The following is a 12441-nucleotide window of genomic DNA, read 5'->3' as shown; positions in this document are numbered from 1 at the left end:
GGTGGTATATCTTCTTGATTGAGGATCATGATAATTTGATTTTTTTTTAGGACATCATGATGTGCACTTTGAGTTCTTTGATGATTTAATGTCTTGGCTGATTCTCATGGTTAGAGGATGGTTTTCATCATGATGTCATGGATAGCTTGGATACACAGTTTAGTGGGAGATTGTGACAGTGATGAGGTGGCAATATGGAATTAGTTCTTGGTTTGGTTAGTGTCTTCTTGGATTGGAGATATTGGTTTGACTTGATACTGACACTTTGATTGTGTGTGTATAGACCTGGAGGATTTTCACATAGGAGATGGATTTTATGATGCCATAGGTGACTTGGTACCACGATTGAGTGGGAGTTATTGGCATTGATATATTTATTGAGTGTTTGCAGATGTTGGAGGATGTCTAAGATCATGTTGTTGTAGAAGTGTCTTTAACATTTGCATGGTGCACTTGTTCTCTTCATGGTGTGTGAAGATGGTTGGATCTTGAGAACTCATAGTGTTTTTTATTATTTTTGTAGTATGTGGAGATGGTTCTTCATGGTGTGTAGAGATGGTTGCATCTTAAAAACTCATGGAGTTCTTGACAAAGGTGTGGTTTATGCTTTCATTTGACATGTTATCCTTGGTGTTAGGATGATTTCATTATTATGTCATATTATACTCTTGATACACGTTTAGAGTTTTGACATTTAATGGTATGTTCATATGGAGCATGTTATCTCTTTGGTTGAGATGGTTTAAATCATGTTATCATGTTTATTTCCTTAAGGCCATGGTTGGAACTTTAACATTGATCTTGGTTTAATTTTTTTGTATTAAGTACATTGATCATTTGTTAGATACTTCATGATATTGCTATGTTGCATTTGGAGTTGGCATGGATTGATTAGTTATAGGTGCTCATGGATACCGAGAGACGATGGTGATGCTGATTTCTTTTGATTTAAAGATGTATTTGTTGGGACAGTTATTTGGTTTCAGCAGGAAGTTTGAGAGGCATTCACCTAATATGGACTTGAGAGAAGATTTTTCGTAAATGAGTTTTGGTTGGAGACTTGGATATCTTGATGAACATTTTCATTCCCCACCCTTGGTCTACTCTGCGGTTTACTACTTGAGAGGTATAGACCATCATTTTTCTGAAGTGCATTATGTTTATGCTTGTCTTTCATTGATATGGATTTTGATCTATGGTACAAGAGTTAGTTCTAGAGGGTTTATTTGAGAGATGGTTTAGCATTGGTTATCTCATTGTGCATATGTTGTTATGTTGGTTGAGTTTGGGAGATGGTTTTATATTAGGCATATTCATTGGATTGGGAATGGTTATTCCTTGGGTTTAGGAATAGTTTATGATTTTGATCTTCTTGTGAGAGGCTTACATCAATGATATGGTTATATGGTATAGTTTTGGTGTTATTGTGGCTTCTTGCTTGAGGTTTTATGGAGGAGATCATACTTGCACAGTTTACATCTAGAGATGTGTGTAGAAGACCATGATACAGGTTATGATTTGCATAGTTTCTCTTCGGTCTTGGTTATCTTCATGGATGTACGGTTTCACTTACATTGGATTTCAAATTGGTTGGAAATTATAATTTCTAGTTTGTGTTAATGTATGTCATGTGAGAGATGACATAGTTATTCCTTTATCTATTTCCTTTGTTGGTTGTGAAGAACTTGGGAGAGCATTCAAGACTTGTTTTGAGAATTGTTCTTGCAGGTTATTGTTTTGTATTGTGGATGTCCTTGATACTACATGGATTCGCTTCTTTGAGATGTTGTAAGTGGATTGGTTATAGATTTGACATTATCTTTTGCAGTGAGAGCTTCTTGGTATGTAAGTAGCAACTATTGCTCTTGAGGCTTGTGATTGCAGGTTACAGATTGGATATGTTGATGATGTAAGATTCACTCGGTATACCTTTGGAGGCATGATAGTTAAATGGGTTCGACATTTACTGTGGGTGCTATTTTAGCTATGGATTTTGATAGCTATGAATGCATGTGATTATCTTTGGATCAAGTATTTGTGTTTGGCATTACAGTTGGTACAGGATTTTATGATTCTTATGTGACAAGTTGGGTGATTCTCTCTTTGGATGGCTTCTATGTATGTCTGTAAGCAGTGTCATAATAGGTGGAATTTTTTTGCGAATACCAAGGTGGAGCACATGGTGTACTTTGATCCATGATGGTGGATGCGTTAAGAGGGATTATTTCCTTGTTCATTTATGTGGCTACGGATTAACCCTATGCAATATATACAACAAGTGAGAGATTGTTGAGATAATAGGTGCTGCACACATTTCATAATACTATTATATTGTATTATTTTATTTTATTATGTAATATTGCACCTAAGAGCACCTAGATGTGTGTGCAATATGTAGAGATTCACATCGAATATTCTTGATGAGTTGTATTGTAACATTGTGGTAATAGTTGATGCAATTATTTAAATTGGAGAAAGAATTAAATGTCCAATATTAAATGTGGGTAAGTGGGTTAGGTAGCACATAGTTTATGCAATACCACTTGATGGTTTTGTGAGACTTGCTACTATATAAGCAGCCACAATGGTGGTTGTACAGTCAAGACAAAAGGGGAAAAGGAAACTCAAGCAAAACAAAGTTTGACAAGTAAGCCAAGGAAGCATTTGTGAAAGTTGGAAGCATGGTATGGGATGTGTGGATTAATGCTTATTTACATGGATTGTTTGGTTGTGGCTATGGCTTTGAAGGCTTCTATTGCTGTATTGCAATGGTGTTTTTCCTGAATAATACATGATGATGGATGCTTTAGGGGGCTGGATTTTTTTCTCTCGTTGAAGGTTTTCCAGGTTATATTTTGTGTCACATTTTTGTGAGTATGTTGTTTGTTCTCGTGCATGTAGATTTCAATTACATATTTATTTCAGATCTACTATGGATTATGTGGAAACGGTTATATTTTTTCTTGCAAATTTCCTTACACAATGATATGTTAAACTTTTAAAAAATTGTATAAATACCTTGAAGTCTTCATCATCATCTAATGGACGAGGTCGCTTGTTACCTGCAATAATGGACAGTTCGACACACTAAATAGTTAGCATTTCTTGGTCAATTTCTAAACAAAATTGGAAGAGATTGGGTTTTGGACATACGTGTAATGTTTCCTGCATAATCTCCACCAAAATCATCATCCTGGGAAAGATCAAAAAGAAATTTATCTCAAGGTATACAATACATAAAATATTTATGCAACAATACAAAACAATAGTTCGAGTGAGCCTACATCATCCAGGTTAGGGGAACTGGCCATGGCGGTGAAAAAACTCAGTTCCAAATGCTGATTCTGTTTTTATTACTCCTTTCTGAGCACACACAATCAAATTCTTTAGAACAAAGTCATCACACCATTTCTAAATTCCCCTACTATGGCTTAAGCACTAATATTGTTCTTTACAAAGATAGATGGAACTCAATCCCACTAATCCCACAAGAAACAAGAAAAATGAGAAAATAGCCAGAAAACAAGTGGAAACTTAACGTAATTAATAGGAATGCCCACGGCAGAGCCAACCACAAAGTACCGAGTCCCTAAAACCTTTCTATTTTTTTGTGGCATGATTTAGTTCATTTAACAGTCTTGACTGTAACAATATGACATATATTAAAAGCTTACAAGTTTTGATGGTGCCGATATGTTATATATCATACGAAATTAATACTTCTATCGAGTTCCCTAATAGGCCATAATAATGGCCCATATGATATTTCACAATTGAATCAAAAAAGTAAAGCTAGTTTTATTTATAAAGATGAGTTGCAAAATTTGGCACGTAACAATGTTCATAATTCAAAAACTAAGATGATTTTATAAAAGGGTGGGTTAAGAAATTTAAAACATGCTTTAAATTAGCTTTTTCTGAGAACTGCAGTGATTTAAGTCTGGCAGTGCAAATAATGCACAACTATTGTCATGGCAAAGTAGCAGGTGCTGCAGCACAAATCAAAATGTGACGGCATACACAACCTATCAAAACAATGAGAGGGCACACTGGCATCCCAGAAGTTCATTTTCTATTTTTTATGAGTTCATAATTATAGAGCCAACTCCAACATCATCACAACAAATTTTCAGGCTATTGGATAATATCTCCAAATAGTAGTAATTGAAAAATAGCAATGTTTTCTAACTAGGGCACAGCAAAATCTAGCTCACAGTTTTGCAGACCAATCAGAAGGTACAATAATGAAAGAACAACAGTTCCAGATATCCATAACATAACATACTTAAGTCTGTAATGTTACAAAAAGACAATGCTTATCCCCAATGTATGCTTTGATTCAGTATACAAACATAAGATAAATTATCGGTGCGCACCTTGTATACAGAGCTAAAAAATGAAAGGTCGAACAGAAGCCGATATTTCCAGGTGTAGCATTGGAAGTCGCTAATCTCAACATACAGCAATACAGTCTCTGGTTTCAACAATGCCTGACGCCCTGCAGGGGGTTATGAAGTGGAGTTGCCTCACATTAATCTTCCATGGAGTCCCTTGCTAGTGGGGTTCAGCACACATTGAAAGTCTCCCCAGTGATTGAGACTCTCAATTATTAACGGTTTGCACCAGTGAAGAGGAAACGTTGCCGAGGAAGAGAAAATGTTATTGAAGTGTATCGTTATAGTCAAAAGGATGCACTGATAATAGAAAATCGTCTACACGCCGACGCCTCAGGTAAGGCTTCTCAAGAAGTCCACGAAATAACAATAACATGTCCACAATGAATCGATAGCATGCCAAAATGTGCCAGAGGTTACGATACAGTAAGGGGTCGCACCCAGCATGTATTATAAGACCCCTATAATATTAGCGCCGACGCTAAACTCTGAGGAGATCGCCAAACATAACATGCCGCTGTTTTGCTTTTGCCCTTTATTAGATCGGCTTCTTTGGAAAAAACACGGTTAATATGTCTTCAGATCCCTGATTAACAAGGGGCGCAAGTTGTGGTGGTCTATTGGCGCAAGTTCTGGTGATCTATTAACTATTGTTTTCGTTGATTCTATCTGCATTTAAATGTATCAATTAGATTTTATATTTTTTTAAGTTCACTTATGTTTATAAAAGTTTTGTAATTTTATTAGTTCCTAATTATAGAACTAACATTTTCATTAGACCCTCTTTTAATTAATTGACACGGCAAATAAATTTCACACTTCTAAGATTTCAAAGGTTTTATTTTTAAAATCATTTTTTAAGATATGAATTGTTTTTTTGATTCGCTAAAAGTATTTTTGGTGGGGTTAATTTTATTTTTTAATACAAAAAAATTTCAAAAAAATGTGCAATGATTAGAAGGAATTTATTGAAATGTCACTTGCATTTACTACAAACACATGGGTACCCATGCCACGTATTGCAAGGCCCTAAGAATGTTAGAATTTGAGTAAAAGGTGAAAATGACACAATGGTGGAGGCCCATATAACACACTTGTCATTGAACAAGTAGGGTTATGCTCATTTTATGCTCATTGCTCGCTACTAGAAAAATCTAGTCAATTAATTTATTAGTTCCTGCCATAGGCAGGATACTATAGCATTCAGTGCAATGCTACTTTTTAATTAATTTATCCAATCAGAATCTTTTATTTTTCAAAAACTTTTTATTTTATATAGTTCTCATATATTTTGATATTTTATGAATTTCAAAAAAATAATTTATTTCGAATCTTATTGGTTGTAGCCTTGCTACAGTCATGAGTTGCCTTTTAATTTTCTACTTAAAATTATTATTTTTTTCCAAACTGCACAGCTACTATTAATATGATAAGACAACTTTCCAAACTTTACGCCCACTATTAATATGATCAGACAACTCAAATAAATTTGTCTAACAATATGTAACAATATCTTCACATATTCTGACATATCTTATCTTTCTCCCCTTAATTTTAGGCTTTTTCCTTTTTCACAATAGAAATTTTGAAAAAATCTCAGCTTCTTCTAGAAAAATCTTAGTCTAGAAAAATCTAAATAGGTTTAGTGCTAGAAAATTCTTCATACCCCTAACATGACGTATGAAAAGCCTAGCATCATTGTTTAAATTTTTTAGGTATTGGAATGAAATTGCAAGTGTTTTTGTTTTGTATTGTTGTGGTTTACTCAAGTAGCCAGATTTGGTTTGAAAAGTTCTTAGTTTCGTCTCTTATTGATTTCATTACTTCTATAATACTAATTTGAGTTCATCAAATAGTCGTCTGATTGTCAAGTCATATGAGGTGTTTTTTTGTGTCAAATTGCAAGCTTGTACCAATCGATTTGAATTTGATTAGAAATCTCCATCACAAATGTCTGGAAATTGAGGAAAAAGAAGTGGTAGAAAATGTCTAAGGATTGACGGATTCAAGGGAATGGAAAAGTGCTGGTGCCTTTTTTCATTATTCTCTCTGGTTCGCCATTTATCATTTGATTTCTCAATCATTTACTTTTCTGTCAAAACAGCAAAGCGGGATGGACGTCCCAACCCAAGCAAGTTGTTTGTAGTTGAAACCTCTAGCATAAGAATCAAGTAATTTGAAAGCTCCTCAACACAGGTGGATTTTGTTGACCCATTAGTTCATGTCATCTGATGCTAAGCAGCTACCAGAGTGGTGGTGTAGATTTCTTTTTGGAAATTCAGCCTCATACAGCTGTGTGAAGTTAAAGCTTTTGAATAGTATTCCTCAGCAAATTTTTATTTATTTATGGCCCATATCGAATCATTTTGCAACCCTAAAATGTTTCATTTGAATTGCATACCTCGTCAAAAGCAGATTTATTCAACCCAGTCGTACCAGATCTAAATAATTTGTCAATATGGTATATAAAAAACTAGACATGATTTTTCAATTAGATGTGAATGAAAATTATTTATTTGATCATTTCATTGCCCTTTCAAACTACTAGATCCGCTTGATCCGCAAGGTAGAGCTCAAACATCCGATCAACTTCTTTTTCAAGCATTTAGTAGTTGCCTGTATTGTTGGGAAGAGCATAAATTGGATGCACATGTTCTCTTGACGTAGCTAGTTTAGATCTTAAAGGGAATCTGACCTCGAAAGAAAAACAAAAAGATTTGCTCAAAAATGTATTGGTTGATGTATTCTTTTATATCTCATTTTGTTAATGGATCTAATCTAGAAGCTTCGTGTTCATTAAAGTTCTTTGGTTTTTTTCAAATTATTGTGTATCTTTGTAAATCAAGTACAGTGTAGGCTATTAGCTTAAACATTAAGGCCTCATTAATTTTTCAGGAATAATTTTACCTTTATTTGTATTTTTCAAGAATAAGGCCTAATAATTTTTCATAAATCCTTTTTAAAATTGTCACATATAAGAAGGCTCTGCACCATCACCGTATTCTACCTTTAGCTATGGCTGCCTCACACACATTGTTGTGAATTGCACAAATTATTACTTGCTTGCCCTATTCCACCCTGCAAATTGAAGCCTGGACGATACTCTTATGATAAAGTTCATTATTGTTGCTACTCGCCAAGTGCAAAGAAAATCTACCATATGTGTGACACATCTCCAGCCAAATGTCCACACCTTTCCTTGTAACATTCGTAACAACATTTATGCCTATTTCAGTTATCCCCAATTTCAACATTCATGCAGCTTTCTCATTTGTCACTATATCACTCTTTTAAAAAATTCTATTTTTATGTTTACTGCCACAACTGTTGTTGTCATTGATTGTCTCTTCATTGTAATATGTATTTTTTTCGATTTGTTTGGCTTTTTTGGCTTTCATTTTTTTGTTTTAATTGAAAGGATTTGAGTTGTGATATGCATGTTTGAAAAATTAAGTGCATGAAGTAACATGAACTTGCTTCTGATGTGTCCATTTCAATACATGTTAGATCCCAATATCGTGTCACTAATTAATAACAATATTCAATACGTTAATGGTTCTGATTTGATTATTTTATAATTTTATAACTTTTAATATAACCAATTGTTAATTCTTTGCCCTTTTCAAACTATTTTTTTCCCCTTTTTGTAGCAGAGGTGAGTTTGTTAAAATTATTGGTGATTTAAGTTAAAAAAGACTCAATATCAGTACATATGAAATGTTCATATTAGGTAAAGTTTATATTTAATGAATACTCAATTCAAAGAGATGTTAATAGTAACGATGGATAAGCTCATAAATAATGTCATTTACCTTATCATACAAGCACATTACTCATCTATATTCCATATTATTGCTACAACACCTCTCTATAAAAAACAATAAAAAACTACTTGCTACAACACCTGCCTATAAAAAGCAATAAAGAACTTATGGCAGGAACTAGACGCAATGCGTCCTTGTTTTCTAGAAGGTTAAGTGATCGAGGTGGACAAAAGCACCCTGAACGGTAACAATTGAAAAAAGTTTATAGTTTGGCAAGTATAATCAATGGAAAAATATATTATGATTGAAATCAGACCCACTGGCTAGATATTGTTGTTGCCGCTTGGCTATGACATAGCAACAAATAAAAATATAAAACTATACGATGAAATACATTTGTCTTAAAATACATTTAATTTAATTGACATGGATTAGTAAAAACATGAAATGGCTCCTTACTTTCATGCACCTTTTAACATTAAATGGCCATGTAAAAACATTTCTTGTGTGTTAGCTTGGTTGTATTTTTATTAATTACTTTTCAATTTTATTTTTGTGGTCGAATGTTACTCATTTCTACAAATTACTTTAAATTAATTAACATGTTCTAAATTGATAAGTAGGAGATAATTTCCACAGCAAGTCAAATTGTGATGTGAATATCAGGATTTAACTGTGTGATTTTTGAGTCAAACTCATTGACCCATATTTCATGAGTAGTGATTCAACATGAATCCATCTCTCATGAGAATAAATGGAACACTTAGCACTCATTGGATCTAGGTGATGCTCACAGAGGTAAAGCACCGGGACTTCCCGGGAGGTCACCCATCCCAGTACTACTCTAGCCTAAGCGCGCTTAACTACAGAGTTTCCTCCATAATTAAACCCAAAGCTTGCAACCTCATTTGCAAAACCTTCACCAAGTGTTGTGTCTTATGAACCATTCATTAGAAAGCCCCTTAAGCTCATCAATTGATAAGTAGGAGATAATTTCCACAACAAGTCAAATTGTGATGTGAATATCAGGATGATATTCACATCACAATGTTCTAAATTTTTAAAATGTTGTGTAAGATGTAAAAATATTAATGAATTTAAAGTATAGTTATTAGAATAATTAATTTATGAATAATAATATGATAAAAGTTTATTGAATTATAGATTATTAAATTACTTTCAATTTTTAGCTTTTAATAAATATTGCAAAGTTCAAATTTAAATAAGTTACAGTTTAGTTTAATGAAAGGAAGACAATACTAAACTAAAACAATCATTTTAATGATATTTCAATATAAATGCCATTTAACTTCAATATAGATTTTTTTTTAAATAGAATTTATAAGGTTAACTCTTGAGTACTCTATGCAATAAGTAATAAAATTTGATTAAAAACAGATAATTATTGGTCATCTTGTATTAAATAAAAAATTCTATTTGAATATAAAATAAATTAGAAAGCTTATAGGTTGTAAATTTAAGATAATTAGATAATGTGAATCCAAGATAAATATTTTATTCAGTTATTGATCCAAATATACAATGTTTCAATATTTATTAGTATAAATATTTTAGTTTTATTATCTATAAATATTATTTTATCTTTTTAAACTTTATATATAGACATTTATGAATATACCATTTATATCTTTATTCTACGAATTAATCTTACAAATTTCTATTTTTAAAAATTATTTACAACTATTTACAAAATTTTACATCTATTATAAAAAATATATATATATTGATAATATACTTGATTTAACAATTGTGAATATTGTAGTTTATTTCCAAATCTATTGGCTTTCAACAAAAGAGGCAATGAATAAATTAATGTCTATGCTATATAAATCAATAAAATTATAGCTACTATCATTGAATGGGTAATAAAATTGTAAAGTACATATGTTATTTTGAGCGGATAATTGCTCGAGAATTATATCCGACATGGCTACCAATACTTATGCATAATTATTTTGTTTGTTGAGAGCCCATGCGTATTATTTGGCTATAGTTGATAAAGTTTGGTGTGTGCAAATTGTTAGTTAGTGTTTTTTAGTTTTTCAAAATTTCTATTAAGAAAACAAGGGACGCGATGCATCACAATTCCTGCCACAGGTTTCCACAAAGAAGTAAAGATATGTTAATTCTCTGTTCTATGTGTGCTCAGCATTGTCATCACACATAGAACAACAATAACATAAAAACCGGTTTAGAACTGTTGTAGCGCATCTGTGAAGAGATTTATATTCAGTGTAAAATCAATAAACTAATGCTATGAAAATAATGTTAGATTGTTTTATCTTCTTCAATCATGGTATAATTGTTGCTTCCTGTGCATTTACCATTTCAAGGGGGCTGTATTATCAGAGCATGTTACAGGATTTCCATACAAAGGCACTGATTTGTTTTCTCTTTGCTGATATGCCCATGGCCCGAGAGGTTTAAAGATTGAAGCGTAGCCCTTTTAGTAAGATGTTATGGTTTGCTCACCATTGTGGGCTGTCATGATTTGCTCAGCATCCCAAGTACTCCTTTGCAATCTCACACGACTTTGAATAATTTACTTAGCCCATTACATGTTATATTTTTAATGTTTCGACATTTTTTTGGTTCTTCTGAACTAAAGTGTCATGATGACATGAGTCTTCCCCAGCAGGTTAATAAGCTCGGTAATATTTAAAACACTGCTAATCTAATGCATTGGGGCATCAAATAAAATGTTACCTGCTGCTACAGGTTAATAAGCTCGATAATATTTCAATTAGGAACAATGGAAGATACATTTTGAGTTAGTAGTAGAAGTGTGTAATGAACCTAATTGTGTATAATCTTTGCACTACAAACTCAAATATACAAGTTGAAAAGCATTATTATTTAAAATTATTCGAGTACAGACGCCTTGAAAGAAATTTAAAAAATAGAACATTAAATCATTGGTTATTTGCAGTTTACTAGCAAAAATAATAAATCAACTTATAATACATAGCAACAACAACAATATAAAAAGCTCCAAACTATAAATCACATGTCAATAACAAAATGTCTGCATTACTCATGTCAAGTATGAAATCTATATATTGATACTAGATCTCCTGAATAGTTTGGTGATACTATTGGCAAAAGATTTTTCTGCAATGTTCAATGGGCTGAAATAACAAAATGGTGATTTGTCTAGGCCCCATACATTACAGGGCAGTTTGCTTTCAATTCGTATCATTTTAATTTTTAACTGAGCTATTAATTCAGCTAAACCTTTCATACTACAAAAATGAATAGAATGTATGTAAACAATATAATTATTGCATGTCAAATTGTATTATTATTATTAGAATTTAACTGTGATATGGCTACACAGTTAAATTATGATTGCAATATCACAAATATAAATATAATCATGTTGAAAAATCTTAACACCATAGTCCATTTTACTAAACTAAAGCAAAAAATGAACATTTCTTATATCAAGTAACAAGGCTGAAATTGGGAAAAAAACTAATTTTAGTAGTTTACTAAAATGAAATGGACAGACCGAGGTTTTGTTTGCAGAGCCAGGTCCTATAACTAGACCTAAAATTATCTATACTAAAGTAGTACACATTCTGATAACAGGAATAACATCGAAAGAGAAAATAAGAATTGAAATGATCATACCACTCTCCATCATCCATCCATGAGCAATATAATTCATGGCAATTTAAATTAATCTCATCTCACTTTGGGAAGGAACTTCAAAACAAAATGCTACAAATGTCATGCAGTTGTGTTGTGCTGCTCTATTTCAAAATGTGGGACACTAAATTACACACAACTACAACTTGTGCACAACACATAATTACATTACCTATCTTTCATAATGTGGAACACTAAATTAAGGTGCAGCTCCTGATATCTAGTGGACCAAATTAAATAGGTGAAATTATCTAGTGGTTGAGACCTTGTGGGGCACAAAATTAAGGAGCAGTAAAATAATCTCACATCACATAGTTCTTTATCTATATTTTTCTGTACGCAGAAATTCCTGGATTTATAGACAACAGCTTATAGTTTTACTGTCAAGTGGTGGAAATAAAAAACATTCCTATCTAATAGAATAGAAAAAGCAACATGAATTGGAAGAAATGAAAGAATAAAATATGAAGAATGGAAACCCAAATTAGAGAACAAGAAAGCTTACTGTAGTTTCCATCATTTAAGGCTTCGGTGGCTCACGTATAAAGACATTATCAATTGATACAATATCAATATGCATACTAAAACTAAATAAGAATTTAAAATGTATT

At 32.4% G+C, this 12441-nt stretch overlaps 1 protein-coding gene across 2 annotated transcripts in view; it reads right to left on the bottom strand.

Moving 5' to 3' along the window:
- Positions 1-5038, bottom strand: part of LOC149547695 (FKBP12-interacting protein of 37 kDa-like) — a 156868-nt gene extending 151830 nt beyond the window's left edge. The window contains exons 1-4 of one of the 2 annotated variants that reach the window (XM_089791774.1): positions 4377-5038; positions 3285-3363; positions 3154-3193; positions 3019-3062 (exon numbers count right to left, since the gene is read on the bottom strand). In XM_089791774.1, the coding sequence (XP_089647900.1) occupies positions 3019-3062; positions 3154-3193; positions 3285-3311 (111 nt within the window). In that variant the 5' untranslated portion in view covers positions 3312-3363; positions 4377-5038. The remainder of the gene's footprint in view (positions 1-3018; positions 3063-3153; positions 3194-3284; positions 3364-4376) is intronic. The other variant, XM_089791775.1, reaches the window with a different exon arrangement.
- Positions 5039-12441: the final 7403 nt, after the last annotated feature.

The sequence above is a fragment of the Cupressus sempervirens genome, chromosome 7, assembly GCF_028749045.1.
Source record: "Cupressus sempervirens isolate cs-2001-9-10 chromosome 7, ASM2874904v1, whole genome shotgun sequence".
In the NCBI taxonomy this organism is placed as follows: domain Eukaryota; kingdom Viridiplantae; phylum Streptophyta; class Pinopsida; order Cupressales; family Cupressaceae; genus Cupressus; species Cupressus sempervirens.
Note: the sequence above shows the minus strand (reverse complement) of the source record. Positions and strands in the feature narration are given on the sequence as shown.